The following is a 23341-nucleotide window of genomic DNA, read 5'->3' on the forward strand; positions in this document are numbered from 1 at the left end:
TGTAACACCATGCTATTGTTTAGCTGGCTGTAGCTAATAGCTACTGGCTTAGTTAGTAGCTAAGTTAGTGGAGGCTGACTTGCAGCACTTCAACAGGTGTGCTTTTTTCAGCTTGGCAAGCCGTATTGATGTAAGATGGGGGCATGGCAGCATCGACGATTCCATGCTTTAATTTGAAGTTTTAGTTATTCGAGATTATGACTTGATTTCGGTCTAAAGTCTAATTGAGCCTACAGCAGATTTATGGCCCTGGATCTCCATGACAAACAATCTGAACAGTATACACAGACACTCTAGTGAAGGATTAGGGTATTGCTCTAAAAGCTGTTTAGCCTTTAAGCTCTTTAGTTACCACAATCGGACCTCAGTCATATGTGATGAAGTGGTTTATCCAACCCATAATGTCCACTGAGCTTGGCTTGTGTTACAGGTAGCTCCATGGCTCTGTCACCTCTTTATCATGCCTACAATAACCAGTGGATGCATTTTAGTAGGTATTATTTCCCCCTTTTTCTTTCTCTCAATGCAGCTCAAAAACTGCATTTGCCCCTCTAAGTGCTTCCCTCTCACATTGAAGTTTTGTTTATTACAAGTCCTTTCTGTAGTCCAACTGTGTTGACTCACCAAAAATCTCTTTGGTATTTTTTAACCTGGCTCCTCGAAGCAGCAAATTCTCTGGGCCCAGCGGTCTGACATATAAGCAAACAGGAACAACATAAATACAAAGAAAGAATGCTGCTATAGGATTTTGGTACACAAAACATAGTAAAACCTTGATACAAACTAAAACTTTAGCTCGTCTAGCACACATACTATAATTACTATTACAGTTATGAGTCAAAACAGATGGATAAATCTGGTCTCACCTGACTATCTCCTCTCCGTGCTGAGTCACTGTCATCCGACCAACAAACCTGAAAAACACCAAAGGCATTTTAGTTGAGTGGTCTGATAGAAACAGTTGTAGATGTTCACATGCACAGAGGAGATCAGGCTTGTTGAGCAGAAATTGAAAAAGAAAAGGGTCTTTTGATTGGTAAAGTTATTAGCATTTACTATCGATGTGAACTGAGTTACCAACTGCGTACCTCGAGTCTCAATTACCACTTATTGGCTGAGCACTCAGCTGATGTAAAGAGCCCTCTTCCCCCTCGCTAATGGGTGACTTCAGCTTGCGGGCCGATTAACATTGTTTAGTTACAAGAGTAAAGTTGGACACTACATTGTATAGTATAACTAAGGTATGTTAGATCTGTTGTCAGTTGTTGGGCTTGAGTTTAGTGCCATGTTTTGCTTTCAGCATATTGTTTGAGCATGCAGTACCGTTGAGGTTATTCTGGTAAATATTCTGGACAGGATTTGTCATTGTTTTGGATTGTTGCAATAACAATGAACTTACTTTTGTATAAAGGAAGCATATTTGTGCAAAACAATCCTGATGAGCATTAAAAAATTAAAAAATATCCCTTTAAAGTGCATTTAGAACAGACAAAAAATATTGTGATTTATTTGTGATTTACCCGAGTGAAAGGGATATTCCTGTGTAAATTTAATTCATGGTCTAACACACCATGACACCAAGTAGGACGCCCCCTCGGACCGCTAGCTTACGTAGTTTTAACATCCTCAGAAACGACTGCACAACAACAATACACTGCAGTAAATGGATCCAAGTATAAATCGCCATCAAAAAGCCACAAATAACGCTCAGAACAGCACCAAACTTCAGCAACATTTGAAACAGGGTCCCAGCACATATGTCAAGGCATCAAACATTTGATATCATTGCTGGCTTTGTCGGAAAAGATAAACAAACTCGGTGTCAAGGTGTTAGAACATGGATTAAACTTACACCGGAATGTCCCTTTAACCATGGACAACAATGTGATTAATCATGATTAAATATTTTAACCAATTGACAGCCCTAATTTAGATCTGTTGATTCCAGTTTATATTGGACTTTGACAAAAATAATTTATAAAACAAGGATGCTTTGTGACAATTGCAGATCTTCATTTTCATCTGGCTGCAGTGCTGCCACAGTAAACTATATCTGGGGTGTTTATCATGCACAATGTAATAATACATACAAATCCTTATGAAGAGTCCACAGTCAGGTTCCTGGGGCAGAGTTCTAATTAGATTTATTTTAATCCATTAACTTGGTTAAGGTTAGCAGGTTTCTGGTTGATATAATGGTGAAAAAATCAGATTACTCCAGAGAGCTGCTGATAGCTGGGTTAGTTAAGTACATTTATAAGCAGTGAGTGATAAGAGCAAAAGACAGCTATCAAGAGAGGGGGAGGGGAGAAAACTGCCACAGAAACAAACTGCCTGATCTAAAAATATACTGATCGATCCTGAGGTAGTCAGCTCAGGCAGACAAGAGGAACAAGGGTTGTTGAAGAGGTGATGAAGCAATCTCACCCCGTCTCACATTTAATAACAAATCACTGGCAGGGCAATTCTACTACATAATAATCACAGTAGTTTTTAAAGTGGGTTCTTGAGACTTGAAGTGGTTCTGAGGGAATCCCAGGAAAATGGAGTGGATGAACAATTGATCCAAAGATATTCCTATATGAGTATTACAACTTCTAATATTCTAATATGTGTTTAGCTGGGAGTATCCTCAGTTTATTGTGTGTGACTTCACCCTGTGTGTACACACAGGTGCAAATTACCTGTACAGGTCAGCATCCGGTTGCTGACACTCTACCACAGCCTGCAGAGACTCCAGCTGGGACACTGACTGACACACTGCTGTCTCCGCAACAGAGTAGTGAGTCTACAAACATACATACACAACACACAAATACAGTTGAATGCTAATGGAAGCATAGTTAAAAGATACATTTACAGATTATAAGGAATACATTTTCATGTGAGGGTACAAATCTGTGAACAAACAGATCTACAGAACAAAAAGCCTGCCGTTTATAAAACAACTGGTTTGGTCAGTTACTGCTGCTCTGCAGGGGAGGAGGCTGCACTTTAACTTTTAACCTGGCATGTCAGAGTAGTGTGACTTTGAGGGTAAAAGAGACCAATGAATTTACTTCATCTGACACATTTCACCACCACAAGGACAAACACAGTGTATTTGATGTAAACTTTCTGTAACTTTTGATGGCTTATGCTCCAGAGGGCACCTCAAAGACAAAGCAGTTGGCATGTACAGTTTCAAATCCCAGAATTGCTTGTGGATATGTAGCTATCTTGTCTACTCAAATAGTTGTTGATCTTTTAACTGGTTAATATTTATCAGTCTAACATTTCAGACCACCCACTCAGACACATCACAAATACTCTCAAATACTCTCTTAAAGCCAACACAATCACACACACAAACCTTAAGGTTGGTCTCTCCATCGAGGCTGGCTGTGGTGATGTGACAGGTGCCATCTGCACGATCTGATGACAGCAGCACCAGGTCAACAGGAAACGTCTCATCTTTAGCCACACGAACAATATCCCCCACCTGGGCGAACAGGCAGAAACACACACACATATAGGTTAATCCTGTTCAAGTTTTATTCAAACATTTTGTTTAACTGTTTTGATGTAACACTTTTCAATTTCCTTTTCAGAGGTCATATTACGCTTTGGGGGTTTCTGAGTTATGTAGCGTTTTTGTTCATGTAAAAGGTCTGCAAAGTAAAAAAGGGTTAGTCGATACCAAGGGGGGTTATTCTCCTCCACAGAAAACACTGCTCCTATACTGCCTGAAACACCTGGTTTGGAGTGAAGCCTTTATTATGAAGCCTTTATCATGCCTCACAGTGTTACAGGTGTATACACTCCAGTCAGTCAGCAGACATAAAATTGCTATTGCTGTAGCTGCGTGATTTTGGATCACACTACATTGTTCGGCATGCATGACCTGATCTACTCTGCCACTGATTGGCTACATCATGACCACGAAGTGATAGCATGTGCAACTCTCTTCAAATATTGAACAAAGGCGAGATGTCTCCCTCAGCAGCTACTTGTAGCGTTAAAGAGGAATGGCGCTGAAATGCACCCTATGAGAAAATCAAAAATAAAGTACATAAATGGATTCTACTAAGACCCCCAAATAAAACCATTAACCTGAAAATTAGCATAATATGACCTCTTTAAGCCAAGGGTGTGAAATGTAATTGTCACTGTGATATTTTGTAATAGTTGTTTGTTGTCAAAAGAAAATTATACTTTTCTCAATTTATATTTAATATTTTGTAATTATCAAAAGGAAGAAAAAAGCCCTTTGGGGAAATCATTTCTTTTCCTCTAAGATGACTTGAGGGGCATATCAGTGTTTACCTGACAGTAGCTATCTATGCTACACCTATGCAGCACTTGGCACCTAGTCAATGTTCGTTTGGGAACTCATTCACCATCTAAGGCTCAAGACACAACGTGTGCTCACGTTTGTTAGATAGGAAGGGCCCTTTAGCAGGAACGCTAATGTGGGTTATTGTTCAAAGTCTGTGGCTCTTGTGTAGCAGGCTGCTGTCTGGCTCAGTGCGAATGTTTGCTCAGCCTGTGACAGAATGGCTGGCTTAACTGCTTTATGCAAGATTTGACTGGCTGTATCAAAATAAGGTATCCATCTACTATTCTGTCAAATTAATGCCAAACTAAGAGGCACCATCATGAATTCAGAAAATATAGAATAAAACTAGTGATCGGAAGGTCACTGGTTCAAATCCCAGCTCCGGGCAGTGCTGAGCTGCATGTCGAAGTGTCCTTGAGCGAGATACTGAACCCCACATTGCTCACTAGTGAGGGCCCTATGATGAACTGGCGACTTATCCAGGGAGTACCCTGCCCTCGCCCAGAGACAAGGCTGGGATTGGCTCCAGCAGCAACACCCCGCAACCCCATGGAAAGGGATAAGTGGTTCGGACAATGACATGACATTATTTGTCGAAAGAATAGAAAGAATTACTGAATAGATATGTATAGTGTAGCAGGCAAAAAATGCTTAATGATTTCATTTGGATTAAATAAAATGACTCACTATTGTAAACTGCAAGTCTCCCATGTAACCAGGTAAACACTATCAAGTGTGCTTGACAAGCTTGATAGGTTCATTTACTGTTTGACTAAAGGACACACAACATTAGGTAGTGTTACGGTGGCTCCAGACTCAGTAGTTACAGTGTCTCTGAGAAGACTGACCTCAGAGGGTTTGTGTTCTGAGTTATAGGCATACCCAAGCAGCAAAAATCTCAGGAATGACAGCAGGGAGAGCAAAACCTGTTCATACTAACTGGTGGGCTGTAATTACGCAGTTCAATAGTACATAAATACACATACAACATACATGAAACTGCCAAAAGTATTCACTCACCTACCTTGACTCACATATAAACTTAAGTGACATCCCATTCTTACTCCATAAGGTTTAATATGACGTCAGTCCGACCTTTGCAGCTATAACAGCTTCAACTCTTCTGGGAAGGTTTACTACAAGGTTTAGGAGTGTGTTAATGGGAATTTTTGACCATTCTTCCAGAAGCACATTTGTGAGGTCACACACTGATGTTGGACGGGAAGGCCTGGCTCTCAGTCTCCACTCTAATTCATTCCAAAGGTGTTGTGTTGAAGTCAGGACTCTGTGCAGGCCAGGCAATTTCATTCACACCAAACTCTCTCATCCTTGTCTTTATGGACCTTGCTTTGTGCACTGGTGCACATCCATGTCGGAACAGGAAGAGGCCATCCCCAAACTGTTCCCACAAAGTTGTGGTATGCTGAGGCATTCAGAGTTCCTTTCACTGGAACTATGGGGCCAAGCCCAGCTCCTAAAAAACAACCCCACACAATAATCCCCCATCCACCAAACTTTACACTTGGCACAATGCAGTCAGACAGCTACCATTCTCCTGGCAATGGCGGCATGTTTTACACCACTGCATCCAACGCTCTGCATTGCACTTGCTGATGTATGGCTTGGATGTAGCTGCTCAGCCATGGAAACCCATTCCATGAAGCTCTCTACGCACTGTTCTTGAGCTAAGCTGAAGGCCACATGAAGCTTGGAGGTCTGTAGTGATTGACTCTGCAGAAAGTTGGCGACCTCTGCATCCACTGACCCTGCGCCGTCATTTTACTTGGCCTACCACTTCGTGGCTGAGTTGCTGTCGTTCCCAATCGCTTCCACTTTGTTATAATACCACTGACAGTTACTGTGGAATATTTAGGAGCAAGGAAATTGTACGACTGGACTTGTTGCACAGGTGGCATCCTATCACAGTACCACGCTGGAACTTAATGAGCTCCTGAGAGTGACCCATTCTTTCACAAATGTCTGCAGAAACAGTCTGCATGCCGAGGTGCTTGGATTTATAAACCTGTGGCCGTGGAAGTGATTGGAACACCTGATTTCAATTATTTGGATGGGTGAGTGAATACTTTTGGCAATATAGTGTATGTTACTACAGAACAAAAAAAAAAGCATCATTTTTAGCATTTGGTGCAGAAGATGATGAATGACCCATTGTTTCCTGCTATCCCAACACTTGAAACAGTTCTCTTTACATTGACAACATCATCTTATACTATCATCCTATACAGATTACCCCCCACAGAAAAATAATACAAAAATGTCATTATGGCTGGCAAAGTGAAGCTTTGAACTGCAATAATGAAGTTCATTCATCTCACCCTGATGTTCTTGGATCTTGTCTGGACCAGACTTCCACTGCGAACCACAAACACTGGAGCCCCATTCACCTCATTGTCCGCCTTGTGTCTCAGCCAATCCTCGTAGCCCTGTGAAAAATGTTCTTTCATTAACTGATCACATACAACTTCACAGCATATACAATACAGTATGACTGATCAGTATTGGAGATGGAATGCTGGCATCACCAATAATAGCTGGTAAAACTATTCCAAAAACACTCTTTAACATCAATGGCAAAAAAGCATGACATTTTTTAGAGCTGAACCCAACAGTTTGAAGCTTCATTCATAATGCTGTCATTTAAATTCCCCACTTCCATGCTGTGCAGCCATTTTTGTTTATGTTTCTTTTGCTTTCTGACTGTTATAAAGATCAGGCGACACTAATATTATGATTATTAAACTATTTGTAGAATAGGATTCCAGTGGTTGTTGCATATGATTTTTTCTGATGAAAAATATATACAGTATCCACAGAGTATTGATCATTTCTAAAAAAAAAAAATGTTCACTGCAGCCAAAAACATTTTTGCTCTCCTGTTTGCCACTTACAAAGGAAGGCATGCATCTGTATTGGTAAGACGATAGCAGCAATTTAACAGCGACATCAATCACTTTTATCTGACCATAATAATAAAACATCTATTTGAACTCTAAACTATTATAGACAGTTGATAGAAAAATAAAAGCATGTATGTATCGGCAATCACTTGGCATTTGCATAAATATGTCACAAATTATGAAAACAAACACTTTCCTTGAAAAACTTTAATAGAAGCTGTGAATGCAAATAAATGACAGTCAACCAGTAATATTCTTAACATTGTGACTGCAAAAAAATGACAGTAATGATTCAGGCTGTTTGATTCAATTTGAATTCAACTGAATACTGCACAAAGTTGACACAAGTTGGATAGCACAAGTTGTTGACACAATACATTTTATCTAACATGTATATTAGTTCCCCTTTTTCAGCCCAACAAAGAGGAAGCTATCATGTGCTTTTGTTCTTACCTGTTTAATGGCAGTTACTGTGATGACAAAGAAGAGAGGCAGACCACTTGTGACTGGGGAAGTTGGGGTGTCTATCATTAACTGGAAAAACAAACACAGTCGCGGGGGTAAAGAGATTTTAACAAACTGGAAGTGCAGCAGAAAAAAAGAAGACATCAGAGACTCAGTAAGAATGGGTGTGCCCTGCCAGAGAGCAAAGAAGCTAAGCAGAGAGACATCAGACAGAAGTAGTGGCTGATGTGTCACACAGGAAACATCTAAACTTCCCTCAGAGGTAACTGTCAGTTCACAATTACACACACAACAAGGAACTTAAAAGCTTCAAAAGCAATGTATACTGTTGCTGTCACATCTCATCTTGTTTGGAAGCTTCAAACAGAGTGGATCACATATATTTTGCATCCTTCTCTACAAATGCTTATGAAAAAATTAAGTAGTATTTTACCTTTGATTAATTTTAACAAACAATGATCAATCAACAATTATTCATTTATGTTTCTTTTGGGGGCAGGTGGCATTTTTGGATCTCACAACTTGTGTTGCAAAAATGGTCATTCATACTAATTATGTATCATATTGCAATATCTGTCAAAAAACTTGATATCTTGTTTTCTGATCCCGTGTTGTGCAGCCCAGAACTACAATGAGACCAAGACTTTACTTTATTTAACAACGGAAATAACAGTTGACAACCGGTATCCAAGAATCCATCTACGGCCTTCCTGAAAGTGGTTCAATTGACCGCATAAGAAAACTTCATGTTCAGAATGTCAAGCTATAAAGGGGCCCCTTTTTTGTGTAATTTGAGACAAAGCTGACTTCAGCTTCACTGACAAGTTGAGTGGATGAAAAGAGAGAATTTCTAGACAGAGTCAACTCAATTGCTTTGGCTTCACTACACAGGCCCAAATACACCAGGAGAAGCCTGAAAATTTGAAAGCCAAATCCTACTTCAGCACACACTGATGGATGCATAGTGAAGGCCTCACACCAGAGGCTAGCTGTAAAGATACACTTGCGTACTTAATGTGTGGGTGTTATGTTTTAATACACAGGCATACCTGTCTATCTAGAAGTTTATGAGTCACTCAGTTAAGCAAAAAAGATCACATGCACAAGCACACAAACATGCACTGGCACAGACACACACACACACACACGCGCGCGCGCGAGCGCGCTAGTATTGAGGTCACACTTGACTCGTCTCTCCATATGACTGAAGAGAACATGTACCTGCAAACAAGAATTTTGTGAATTCATGAGTTTTACCTGTACAAGGAAGATAATGAGAAAATAGAAGTTGGCTATCCTTCTGAACTGCTCGAACAGATTCTTCGGGACAAAATTCCAAATTGTGTACTGGAAAAGAAAGAAAAAAAAAAACAACAATGACAAAGGAGACGTTATTTAAGAAGGGTATCTGCATAAGGGCTGTCAAAATTGCCCCACAATGACGTTTGAATAATCGCTCTAAAAAAAACGCATAGGTTTGAACCATTTGAATATCTATTTTTAATGCTGGGTGGTATGACCAAAAATGTAACGTTGTAAACGTTTTCATGGTATATGACGGTATTTTTGTTTTCATGTATAATCACGTGTTCACATCATTTTCTACTGGTTGAGAGAGTAATTACTAGCCCCTTTTAGATGGAAAAGGCGGCACATTTGCTGCAAGGTAAAGGCTGCACTCTGCCGCCCTGTGTATCTAAAAGGGAGGTTTGGTATTCTTCTTTCCCAAAAAGCTGCCACTGGGGTAGGCATAAACACATGATGTGAAGCATGAAGTTGGGCGTCAACAGTGATGTACAACGTATCCATCACAAGAAATGTGGCAACACTCGATTGATTTAGTTAATTATAGACCCGTGGCCCATGTTCTCGCCTCCTCAGTCAAACACAAGCCGATGTTTAACCCCCGCTATTAAAGGAAGCGTGCAGCGGAGTGCCTCGCATTAGCTGCTTCAAGCAACATACAGCTAACAGGAAGCAGGTCGAATTTGTCTTCAAAATAAGAGCTTTACATAGCAACCCACTGGAATTTAGAACAGGGTTTAGCGGGGGGGGGGGTTAATTTGAAAGTAGTGACCATTAGTAGCGAACAACAAGCTGGGGGGGGGTTAATTTGAAAGTAGTGACCATTAGTAGCGAACAACAAGCTGACAGCTAGAGACCGAGAAGATGCTAGCATCTCCTGGATCTCAGCGGCTTTCCAGTTGCACATCTTGACATCCGCAGATTAACTGATGAACTGCAACGTCTATCCCATCCATCTTCACCGTAACATAACACCAGAGCACTACTGTTTACCCTCACCACACCTTGCAGTTGCACAATGCCTTTTTAGAAGAGCAATTGAAAAGGGTCCGGTCTGAAACAGTGTTGCATGGAGCAGCATAGCGTTCCGAACATTGTGTAAACAAATACACCGGTATGGGGGTATATTCAACATTCATATCATAATGAAAATATACACCGGTATTTGGTGTGAACCGGTATACCGCCCAGCTCTATCTATACTTGTGCATTATGTAAATAACAGGAGGACAAACTAATACATCGAGACATAACTACTTGTACACGCATTTTCAGGATGCGGTACCTCGATTTCAGTTCTTGACAAAACTCTCTGAGGCCCGTGCCATCAATGATACTGATTGGCCTCATGTTCTTGCATATGAACAAAGCAAGTTTTTTCGTGTATGCCTCTTATCGTGCTGCAGACAAACAGCTTGTGGCGGGCGGTGAAAAATATGCGTCAAACGTTGCTGTTTAGTTGGAGTTCCAGGCATCATGGCATGCTCATTTGGGTGCACATTTTCAAGATGTGCCCTAATGTTGCTAGTGGTTGAATGGTAAGCCAACTGTAGCTTACACAGCTTGCATAAAACTTTATCTCGAGACTCTGCATTTTTGCCGTCTACTGACCAAAATCCAAAGTATTTCCAAACCTGGGCTTTTTAGGTTGCTTGGAGTCCAAACCACTCTCTCCGCTGCTGAGTTGGGCTCTGAACTTTCTGCCATTACGTTTTACGACCTGTCCCTGACCCGTCATGCTGTGCGCCCGCTCGCAAAGCAGCTGCTGATGTGTTTTATTCCACATTCCAATTTTCAGAATCGAATCGCCGTTGTTTTTTAAATATTCAAATATATATTTGAATTTAGATCATTTGTTGACATTCCTAATCTACGTGTGGGAAAAGGCCATATTCAATAGACCCTCAGAATGCTTGCTGTATTAAAAAAAAAAGGTTAAATAAATCAGAAATTCCTTTATTAGTAGCCTAAACTGGGACATTTGTGATTTGAAATGTGTTAACAAATACACAAAGTTAGTAAAACTATCCTATTTCTTTGAAAACACATACCCTGACCTAGTTGTAAAAGGATGCACAACATTCTCCAGATGACTGCTGTTTTAAGAGGCTGTTTTCATTTCACTCTTAAGTTTCAGTTCATCACTTCCTGTGCCGCATCATCTAGATAAAAGAGCTGACGGAGAAAAAAGGCGCGGTTATATTTTCTTGTGTTTTCTGCATGAAGGATTGCAGACCTGCTTTTGCCTTAGTAAGTTGAAATTCATCATATTAGTACACATCTCCACTAAGAACAACCTTGTTTTGATTTCAGTAATTTCTGATTGCTAAAGAGCACGATTTCATTCTGAATAACCCAACTGTCAATCATTTAATCAGCTGCCTAATCAGTGAAAGCCATCAGTGCTTGTGTTGTTCACAAGCCTCTTTGGATTATTATCTTTTAGTCCAGTCACTCCTCTAGCCGGTCGACCAATAATCTCACCTACACTAAAGGTCTCTTGTCTTTTTTGAGATTATCCTCTTATTAAATCATGCTTCACTCTTTATATTTCTATCAACACACCACAGCTGTAATTTGTATCTTTTCACTGTTCGAGCTAGTGCAAGATGTCAGTTTATGAGTTTGGAGTTTCTGTGGGTGATTTAAATCACCTGAACGGCAAATAAATACATCAATAAACAGTCATTATAATAGTCATCTATAACACTTTTGGTTTAAGTCGAAAACAGTGCTTTTGTGGTGAAGACACTGAATTTAAGAGCGCAACTGTGGCAGCATTATGTGAAAAATAAAGCAAAGACCTGAAGATTGATAATATAAGTTCAAAACATTTTCAAGACCAGAACTTTTACCTCCTTTGATTATGTCAAATGATATCATGTATGGTAAAAGACAATGAAATACAGTCTCATTCTGACTGACTGAGATGAAATTCTGCTGTGATTGCAGTATGAGTAAAAGCTGCCACAAACAACATTTGGTACCTTTGAGGAGATGATTCGGTTGTCAGCAAAGCGTTGCGGTATGTAGTGGCCATGCTGGGGGAATCGGTTTGCTACATATACCGTCCTCGTGTCACTCTGATGAGGTGGGTCAAAGCCCTGAGGGAAGGGAGGATATAAGAGAGGAGAGGGAGAAGGGTGGGGGCAGAAATAGGGACAAATGTGAAAAATGGAGACAACAGTACATCTCTTTCATGTTTTCTATGCACAGCCGATATAAACAACTAGATATTCTATGAGAATTACTTTAGGTAGATATAGATAGATAGATAACTTTACTCATCCCCAAGGGGAAATTAGGTCATCATAGCAGCTGTTCAAGTACAAATACAATTAAAATGTAAGGGCTAATATAGATATAAAAAAGTACTATACACTTTATGCAAACGAAACAATAGAGCACTATATACAATAAAATGCTTAAGCAGTTACAAAAATAGGATAAAATACTTTGGTAAAAAAAAAAAGGTTGAGCAAAGAGGAACTTGAGGTGCAAGAGAAATAAGATGCTAAAGTGTAGAAGAAGTTTAGCAGTGTGTTAACTAGTACAGAGCTCTAGAGCTTAGTCTATTGATGACAAGTCAACTGACAGAAATGACTACAGCTGTTCTATATTCTCTACACCACATTAAAATACATCTGGCCTAACAATGAAGTTTCAGTTACTGTATAATTGGGCTTGTAAAGTGGTGTCTCTATGTGCTTGTATCTGCTGCAGCAGAGGTTAGGATACTGAAGTGGGAAACAGAAACAACAACAGACACTATATCAGTGTTACATCATGGAAGTACAGACAATTGCATATACCGGTACTTACAGTCCAAGAGGGAGAACATGCTAAAATCCTTTTGCTCTAATACCATATGTTTCCATTCAAACACAAATTTCTCTGTAGCCAGCCAGATAAGAAATGTAGCTGGGGAAAACCAGCAGGATACATTTTCTCATCACTTAAATATGTGTTTATGAATGCAAGACAACTTAAACACCTTTTTAGGTCCAGTACTAAATTCAAACCAGAAAAAAATAGAATTTCCACACACAAGTACTTAATATGGGCACAAAACGGTAAAATAACTCAGGACTACCTAAAGTCTAAATCACATTATCTTGTACAAATCAACACCTTGTCCATCACAGTTTAGCCACCAGCCTTGTCACACTCGTTTCCTGTAGACCTAACGACAGACATGACGTGACATTTAGGTATAGAAGAAGCGCCCTTGCAACTGTGCTTATTTTGCAGACATGCAGAATGAAGAGGAAACACGGCAAGATTTTATGCAAACACAATTCATGTCTTCTAATTTAAAGCAGAAATCAGGCGTGGTTACACCAGCATGAGTAAGCCACATTTATACATATCAAAATTACAGATTTAATGACTTCAGCACTGTTTAACATTAGAAACATTATTACTACTATACTATGATCAGCTATTGATGGTCTATTTTCATTCATTTGTCTAAAGACACACACACACACAAAAAGTTTCAAACAAGTTTCTTGCTTAGTTCCAGCATAACTTTCTGGCAGTTTTCTGTGTGTAACACTCTACCTGCCTGCTGCACAAGAAGGTTTAAGAAAGTGCTTACAATTATTTACAAATGTTATATGGCTTGGGTCAAATACACACACCCATACGCACACACAAAGGAATCTATCTGGGCCATGTCACTGACTTCACCACAGACTCACGTCTGATCTGGGACACACACATGTAAACTGTTACTGCCTTTTCGTTTCACTGTCTCATGTGCTCCATCTCTCCATCTGCTGCTGCTTTCTTAGGGTTTGTTATGTAACTGCAACACACCTAACACTGAGCTTAAAGGATGATGACATTATAGCTGATTTACAGATTGATATCACTTTCTCACCTGAGCGTATAAACTGTATTAATAAACATTTAATGTTTATTTTGAGTATTTATTTAAGAAGCAAGAGCTACAAAGTTCTGCTTTTTCCTCATGCTGATATTGTAGGCCTGATACAAGACTTAAGAGTGCCGTGAGCGTTCTGCACAAACAGTGTCCTCTCTGTCGTCACCCGGCATAAACTCTATGTTCCACTGTAAGGAATGAAAACAATATGTTCGGGATTTTTCATGTCTGCTGGCACTGATCTATTCTTTTCCACTATGCTCACAGCTTTAACAAAATGGTCCATGTGAGCTTTCTTTACCCTCACTTATTTCTAATGTCCAAATTTTTAAATTTCCAATATGTACAGTAGCATTTCTCCCAACTGGACACAGCTGCGGACTCAGGTGAAATCACTTGTGGTAATTTAACAGATTTATCAACTTGCCATGTCTATCATACTGTGATGATGCAAATGTGAGCTGAGCCACTATTTTAGTGGGAATGGTCATTTTTGCCATCTGACCATGGAAATGCAGCAAACAACAGGTAGTTCTCAGATCCATTTGAGTAAAAGAATAAGCCCTGAGTAAGACAGGTATCAGCTGAATCTAACAGAAACAGTTGAGTCATTGGCACTGATCAAGCTATTATATCCCTGACGATAGATAATGGTAATTTTGTACTTTACAACAGTAACCATCTTACTAAATACACCGTTGCATGATTACTGAGGAAAGGAGGAACTTTGTTCTCTTTCTCCACCAACATTTTCAGACAACCAGAGGAGTCAGAGATTCTTGCTCACCACCACATCAATCAACCATCAGTTAAGTTGCTTACTCATTAATATGCTTGCACACAGTAGCTTAAATCAGGTCAACTGCTGGCTGAGTACAAAGCTGCCTGGTGTAACTGTAACAAAGTCATGGCCTTGTGTAATTAAAGAAAGCACCTCACCAAAAATCTGACAGCACTGAAATGCAGATTTATTGTGGTAATTCTTAACCATGCTTAAGTATGTGAATAATGACACGTTGTACTGTAAAGATTAAACTGTTTCTGGTTCATCTTTTATGAACTAGCTAGTGATCTGTTAACTACCAATTAAATATATCAATATTGCAGAAGACTGTTTATCTGATTACATCCAGGGTCATTCAAAGCTTACAAAATTACAGAGCAAGACCAGAGATGGCTGATAGAGCAAAATCTTCCTACTGGCCAATGTCTGATGCAACTTAAATGTTTTTCAAAATCTACATAAAATAGCACTATTCTTCACATGATTTGGATTATAAATGTCAGTGCAGCACAACTGCAAGAGATCAATTATGTTCTGTAACAGGATGAGAGTGAGAAAAGATGGCCTGTTGTGATCATATACACAATTCACCACCGAGAAAAACACTAAGTGGTCAACTGACAACTTCCTGCTCCTCCGAACAACAGTAAAAAATTATTTCTAACCTAAATGGTAAATATTCAAAAGTACAGCCAAGTCACATGAGGTTCACCTTTGGACTAAGACTGAAATGTTCACTTTAACTTTTTATTCAATGGGATATAGCAGGGATATTTCAAATCAAATTAAGAGCATTTAATGTCCCAGTGTTATGGCCTATCCTGAATCAACCTAGAGTGTTAAAGCCAAAATACACCATTTAGTACAGCACCATACCAACTGTGGCTAGATGTGCGCCCCGCCTGCAACACCTCCTACTATTGTCCTATTATTTAGTCTCAACCCCTCTTAAAATCTTTCCAGAGAAAAGGCTATGGTACGTCAATACAGGCATTATTTATTTATTAGTTTGTCGCTTGCTTTAACTTATAGTTTCAACTATTTCCTACAAAGGTTAAGTAAATAAAATCCACTCTCAGGCTTCTGTTGGAGTTCCTTTGGCAGCTCAACCTCCATCCTTACCTTTTGCTGTTGCCGTATTTCTTTATTTAGAACAATGGATAAGAAGAAACTATTTAGTAAGGTGTTATGCTATGCTATGCTATGCTATGCTATGCTATGCTATAGGGTTACAGAAAAATTTTCTCCCACAATGTGTGCGGTCTTCCTGTTGTTGCTTTGCTATGTGACACCAGGATGTATGTACATACGCATCATATAGAAGACAATAATGGCCCACAATATTTTGGTTTTGTCAGCATATTAGTCTTATATAATGACAATGAGAATACAATTATGCTACATGTAGAGAGTGCCATGCTGTGTTCACTTTAAGATGTATAAAACATGCTATAGCACACGAGTGATGGATGGAGCTTATTGATGATTTCCAAGACACACATCCTATCATTTAACTGTATGACTTATTATGACTTTTTCATACTACCAGATTTTTCAGATTTATCCAACAACCTTGACATTTGGAGACCAACAGTAATGTTGATGAACCAAAGTCTTAGCTTGATGGTAAGAATGTTAGCTTCAGTGTTTTGGGACTGCCTATAGCTGGAAATAAAAGAAATGTCTGAAAACTGTATAGGGGTGATGTCATACTTGGCTGATGTATAGGCATGACTGGCACATATAAGGGGCACCATTCCATTTCTTGTGCATACTTTCCGCAGGTGAAATAATACAAATAATAATTATAATAATAATTTTTTATTTTTATTTTGACTCATGACTCTCGTGTCCCCATCAATTTGTAGGGCGACAGGTAATTACTCCCTGAATAAGGTCTACAGGTCCCACAGTGCCTTGGGGGAATCGTGGCTGAGAACAATAGCTCGGCGACAGACTAATGCATCACATCTAAGGCAAAACACTGTATCATTGACTATAACACATTTAATCAAATGGGATGAGCTAATTGGAGATGGAAAGGGAGAGAGGGGGTGTTGAATGAAGAGCAAGTGATGAAGAAGTAGTGCGACATAAAGAGGAAGACAGAACAACAGACTATCCATAGTCAGGGGCAGTAGGTACCGCTATTGACGATAAATGGTACTGATGACAACAGCAATACTAACATGAGTACAGGCTACCAAGCATAACAAAGTGTGGCAAGAAATGAAAAGCCAGAAGCAGTGCTACATATGATAAGAAAATTAACTTTATCAAGGATTTCATGGGCTACATAATTATCTTAGCTTTTCTGCTTGGTTACAGTGGATTATTAGGGTTGTGGCAGCAATAACTGAGAATGATCCTGAATGAGACAACAAACGGGTTCGACATCCTGTTAGCTTAACAGGCTAAAATGTATGATGGTATGTAATATACAATTAACATTGATTTACATGACCATCTCTATTACCCACTTCTTACATCACACAGCTAAAGTTTTATTTTCATTTAAGCTTTCAGAGACTGAAACCTGATTGAGACGCAGATGAATTCATAATAATAATTAATCATCTCTTTTTGTTTGTCTTATAAAACTGTTTTTGCTTGATAATGCAGTGGTTAGCAATGACTATTTTGAATACTCTTAACCCTAGCGCAATCATCCAAAATCCTGCATCAGCCATACTAGGCCTTGCAGCAGAAAAGCGTTACACAAGTGAAATAAGCCCAAGCAATATCAGAGTACACAAACAATATACCTGTATAATACATAACTTTAGTTACGTGAATTTGGTAGTGTCTAGCACTGAAAAGGCTGCGGAATTCTGAACATGTGAGTTAATTTTTATCCCATGTAAGTATGGACTGAGTGCTGCTTGGGAGGTAGATAATCAATGTAGAAACTTGCTATGCTTTGGGAAATGCCGAGCAATTATGTCTACACTGCAAATTGTGATTCTTCATTGGAAATGCTGGAGTGAACAAAAATCTCCATGTCATACTGGAAGAACAAGATGTCTAGGGCTGTTCCCAGTTGCAACTGTTGCTTGCACTGTAATTATGGTAGCTCTCTTCTGATGTAAATGCAGCATTACTAGTATGTCAGCACTGCTGATGGAAGAGGAGTGGCATTAAAAACCTGCCACACTTTCAGTGAACACTCTCTCACCCTCACCCTCACCCTTCCTGCTTCTTAATGTGGACCAGTATCACTAGAAAGAAACTGATAAGCCATATGTGACGGGAAAAACATCGCTGCATGACTTTTCAGCTGATATCAAGGTCAGACAAATGCCCCACACTAACTTTTTCATTAGCACAGTTGTATTAAGATGCATTTTAATTACACTTTTAATTAACTGGGCAGGTCAATTATACAGGGTGGGTCAAAATAACCGGCTATCTCAAATTAGGAGGAGGGCGGCTACCGCTTTTATCAAGTGTAACTCTCTATGGTACTCCCAACAATAGCGAAGGCCAAAATTAACCCCCGACAGCATGTAGGAAACTTTTAAGAACAGAATGACAAACTTACAGCTGCAGGAGAGTCTCTCTAACCTAACCTCAAGCACAGGGTGTACTCAGTGACAGAAGACATGGGAACTCAGAAACACCTTAACATTGATTAAACTCACTGCCTTGTGGTGCCATCAACTGTTTGACCAATGTGTGACTAATATGATAATATGCTCTCATTCATTCATTCATTCGTTCCCATGGGTATGCCCCTATCACAAGCTCGCACTCTTCCTCCACTGGTCACACAACTCTGATTTAGACTGGAGCTACTTCCTATAAAAACTTTAAACCCTACTTTGACAAACATAAATACTAGCATATAACCATTATGTCAATGCAGCACGACCAAAAACAAATCATTCATTCCTCCAGCATAAAACACACCTCAGTCTATCGTCTAGGCCCCAGTGACTCCCTCTCTGTACTGGCAACATCAGTTAAAACCAAGGTAGTTATTACCATATTCACCCCCCCAATATTACCCCAAATCGAACAGGATTGATTAGCCTGACATGGACCATTATTGTCCTTTAAATGTTCTGGCCATTGTACGCCTTTAACTGTCAATGCGTCAACACACAGCCGTGTTTGTAGGCAAACAACAGGTGATTACAGCAAACACAGAATGATTTCCACCGTTGACCATATGCGATCATTAAAACACCGTCGACTTTAAATCCTAGTAGCCAGTACATACAGATATGCACTGAGAACTCACTTAGAGACATTTAGCCGATCTAAAGGTATTACGAAAGTTAAAAATGACAGATAATAAATAAGTTATTAAGCTTCAGAATTGACATTAATATCTAAAGAGCTGTTAAAGTTAGTTTGTCGGTGCTCTTGACACGATTAAGAATAGTCAGTAAGAATAAAACAACTCCTGAGGACTTCACGTTGGACGACGAGAAGTTAGCAACGCTGACGTTAACGCTCAAGTTTCTTAGCCAGCTAGGTAGCGTTAACTTAGTTAACTGTTAACTCTCAGTGAGCATTTTTACAATGGCAAACGTTTTAGAAAACTTCTATCAAGTAACAACTACACCTAAAACTTAACCCTGGTGTGTTTAGGTCTCGACTCAAATAGCTTTGTCAGACCTGTGTCAGCTAATTAACGGCAGCTAACTGGGAAGGTAGCTAACCCAACCTACACCTGACTGTCATCACAGCGAGACAGTCAACAATGTTTTGGACACATCGGCAACAGCTAGCTAGTTGGGTTAGCTTGCTAAATGCCACCGAAATAAAGTTCATAAAGATTTCCGTTTGACAAACCCCGTGTTAAGTAACTGCTTTTGTAAGATATTGCGTCCTAGCGCTATGAAAAAAGGTAAGAGAGCAGTTTTACCAGCTGCTGTCGTATCCACCGTAGCATCCTTGCGAAAATACGTTCGAAGTAGCCAGCAGAGTCGCTAGCCCAGCGCTAGCAACTAGCTACTCCAACAAAACCGTCCCGAACCATAAATAATTCCCCCCGAAGGCAGCTCTTCTCAGTCGCATTACGCGACACATTCATGCAGTGTAACTATGCAAAACAATAAATCCGGTCTTTCCCATTCCGTGTTGATGTTGGACAAATGATCCCCGGTAAAAGTGACAGACGACTGACCACGGAGTCCCAGCAAGCTGCACTACATCTCTGCTCTGCCACGATCAGTCTTACCCTGCCAGTACACTGCTCTGAGCAGACAGTGGCAGCTCTCTAGCGGCCTCTCAACGCCCCCTGCCTGTCTGCAGTCACCAAAAAAAAAAAAGGATAGATAGATAGATAGATAGATAGATAGATAGATAGATAGATAGATAGATAGATAGATAGATAGATAGATAGATAGATAGATAGATATTTATTGCACGAGTATTTTATTGCACACAAAAACTGCAAACATTTATTTATGTTTTCACTGGGAACAAATTGAACCTCACAGCAGGCTATCTTTGGGCAGCCCTGATTTAAATGCATGAATGCAACAAGTCCATGATGTTTATACAATACAGATGTGGATAGTAATAAACAAGGCTGTATTACAAACTTGATAAATGCTCCATGATAAGGGCTCCATGATGAAACTAATAATGGCTGAAATCCTCTCAGCTGCTTTAGTTTAGTTTATGCTGGCTCAAACCGTCATGGCCGACTGGGGCCCTCAAATGGTGGTATTATTAGCCTGTGTGCTTGTTTTACTCTGACAAGTAAAAAAAAGTCTGAAGGACAGTGTATTTTGAGGGTGGCGAAATCTCATTTTTGGATCAGCTGATTTTTATACCATTTCCTCTGATACTCCTAATGGAGACCCAGAGAATCATTTTTGCCCCGGGTCTCCCAGCCAGTTAATCCGCCCATGTCTATAGTAAGAACATTTGCAGAATGTCAGTGACCAGCAAAACCTACAATAAGTAACCATTTGAACATTGTGTGTAGCTGTGGAGCAGAAATGAGGGCACATGTTGCTGTCTCACTTCTTTTTTATTTATGTTTGTCTTCTTCATAATGTGCTGAAGGGCCCTGGACGTACACCACATGAAGATGTACTGTATATATTGCAGTGGTGCTATGAAACTGCAGAGTCTTCTCAGCCACTTATACTGTATACACCAAATAGTTAGAATGCAGGGCTCTGAGTCATATCTAGATTGCTTACTGGGCACTTTTAGTGAATACTCTCTGCCAACAGAGTGGTGGAGACTTAAAGAGGATTTGCTTACTCCAAGAGTGTTTTAGATATCTTAAGCCAAAGAGAATTTGTTTGTCATCTCCTGGAATGACTCCTGACTGAATATGAGCTGAAAAACTCTCCCTTACACAGTCATTCATAGCCCCGCTTGTCTCTTTCTCCACAGTCTGTCAGTGACGCCATCCAGTCACTCTGTGGCTCCGTAATGTCTCTTGTAAGGCATCTCACATAAAGTGAGGTCATCCTCGTATTAGTGGCGCTGTCCCGGTGATTAATTCATTCCTGTTCCCTCCCTCCTCTGAGACTTGGCTGCAGCACAGCCAATAGGTCAATAATGTACAGACAATAAACGACAGCTACCACACAGGGAGGATGAGACATGCTCGGACGGTTGAAAATGTAAGTGCGCGGAAAATCTGTCTGTGCTGTGTTCTCTCTGAATTGAGTCAATATGCTCTCCGCGATTGAAAACACTGAAGAGATGTTCCCGTCAGTGGCAGGAGGATGCAGTGTAATCAGTGAAATCAATGTATTCCAGCAGCGATGTCTGGAGCAGAATGGCTGCAGCTGCCCAGCACTCAAGGGGTTTTATTCTCCCTCTTTCTGGCCTCCTGACTGAAATCGAGAAACATACAGCATTTGCATGTTTTTGCATCATTCTCAGCACCCTCACGTTTCCTCCGTAAGGTGCTCATGTGACTCAGCTCACCGCCACACAAACCTCGTCCCCATACTGGCCCCTCCATCGTGAAAGCCGTTTTAAAAGCCAGGAAAAAAAAAACAAAAAACAGAGAAGCGAAGTCAAACGCCACCAACACGCATTTATCTCCAGGATTAAAAGAGCTTAAGGCCACTCTGTGAGTCAGCAGGGTAAGGCACTGAGTGTGCCACAGTGTTTGCAACATCTCCGGGTTCAAGCCTCACTCATCTGTCACACACAATAGCCAGAGTCACATGCCTTTTTTGTGTTATTTCCACAGTATGTCGAGCAAAAGCAGAAATATCCCTCACTCATTTGAAAAAGACAGCATTACTCCGCAAATCCTGCAGGTAATCCGCTATCTGTCTCTGTTTGTGTGCCAGTCCCGAGCCCAGTGGTCCTACCCATGTGACCGTCAGGGTAATCTCTAGGTTACCCTGATTTACATAACGCCACTTCAGCAGCAACATCTGGGAGCTCCCACCTCACAGCTGGCTTGGATACATTGCGGCGCTCTTGCGAGAATGTGAAGGGTTGGCAGGGGCATGCACGTTGTTGGTGTTAAGATAGAAAAACCCTCTCATCTATAAATGTCAGCTGTTTCAGGGCCTGAGAAAATCCTTCCCTAATGACGCTGCAAAATCAGAGGTAATCTCCAAAAAGGTTACAAGGCGGCTAAAAGTAGTGATGTTTTGTTTGAACCAGACCGGGCTTCTCATATACAGGGGGGGAAAAACAAAACACACCAACTTAATCCCTCTGTTTGGAGTTTAATACGAAACACTCTGTTGAGATGAGAAACAAATTCTCTTGCGGCCTACTTCTGTTTGTATTCTACAGAATATCTCCCTGTTGTTTATGTCTGGAAGTCATGCATCGCACATTATCTTCGCTGAAGTAATTCAATATACATAAGGCCTCAGAAAGCATGAGTCTGATCATGTACTGGGGTCACGCACGGCTTAAGGCACATCTTTATTCCTCAGACAGTCTGCTGGCCTGTGATCCACAATGCCCTTCATGTCTGTCATGGAAATGGATGGTAAGGGACCAGATAAAGTCTGGCTGCCTTCCCAGCTCTGCATTGAATCCAACCTCTGTTATACTTCTACCTTTTAAGTGCTTGTCATATTAAATGCTGTAGGCTAGCAGGCTCAAATTGTTCGGCATACTGCACAGATAAGGGTAGGAATCCTGCATGTGTGGCCTTTGGGCTTCAAGTAGTACATTTAAAACATCTGATAGTCAAGTTATTATACACTGCTTCTGCTTTTAGAAGTATTTCCATGCAACATAAATCCTGTGCACAGTCATGCATTGATAATATACTTGTGTGAAAGTAGGTAAGTAGTAATTATTAAAGAAATTAAAATGGAAAAATATTAATGAAGGATACACAGCCCCTGTAATTGTCATATTTCAACATTATATAATTTGTTTGTTATTACTTTTAAAATAACATGCAAGTAGCATGATCCAGTGTGAAAGATTTACAGGCATCTTGTGGTGAAGTTTAATTGCTTGTGGTGATTCAGGCTTCAGGCTTTAGAGGAAAAGTAATTAGGGCAAAAATTTCAACCACAGCTCCATGTCTGCAGAGCTGCCACACATACCACAAATGTGCTTCACTGTTTGATACTGCACAAGCAGTATAATGGATAACATCTTGGACAACACACCGCCCTGTGTGTGTGTGTGTGTGTGTGTGTGTGTGTGTGTGTGTGTGTGTGTGTGTGTGTGTGTGTGTGTGTGTGTGTGTGTCTGCA

General features: G+C 40.2%; 1 protein-coding gene across 3 annotated transcripts in view; it reads right to left on the reverse strand.

Moving 5' to 3' along the window:
- atp11b (ATPase phospholipid transporting 11B (putative)) overlaps positions 1-19892 on the reverse strand; it is a 58402-nt gene extending 38510 nt beyond the window's left edge. Inside the window, exons 1-9 of one of the 3 annotated variants that reach the window (XR_005077667.1) lie at positions 19552-19891; positions 11994-12110; positions 8959-9048; positions 7690-7770; positions 6655-6762; positions 3353-3481; positions 2685-2788; positions 867-914; positions 625-689 (exon numbers count right to left, since the gene is read on the reverse strand). Coding sequence is in view for 2 of the 3 variants with exons in the window: in XM_037114150.1 (XP_036970045.1) it covers positions 625-689; positions 867-914; positions 2685-2788; positions 3353-3481; positions 6655-6762; positions 7690-7770; positions 8959-9048; positions 11994-12110; positions 19552-19578 (769 nt within the window). In the remaining variant the exon portion in view is untranslated. Of the gene's footprint in view, positions 1-624; positions 690-866; positions 915-2684; positions 2789-3352; positions 3482-6654; positions 6763-7689; positions 7771-8958; positions 9049-11993; positions 12111-19551 lie in introns of all 3 variants that reach the window. The other 2 variants (XM_037114150.1, XM_037114151.1) reach the window with 2 other exon arrangements.
- Positions 19893-23341: the final 3449 nt, after the last annotated feature.

This window comes from Acanthopagrus latus, chromosome 11, assembly GCF_904848185.1.
Source record: "Acanthopagrus latus isolate v.2019 chromosome 11, fAcaLat1.1, whole genome shotgun sequence".
NCBI classification, from domain to species: domain Eukaryota; kingdom Metazoa; phylum Chordata; class Actinopteri; order Spariformes; family Sparidae; genus Acanthopagrus; species Acanthopagrus latus.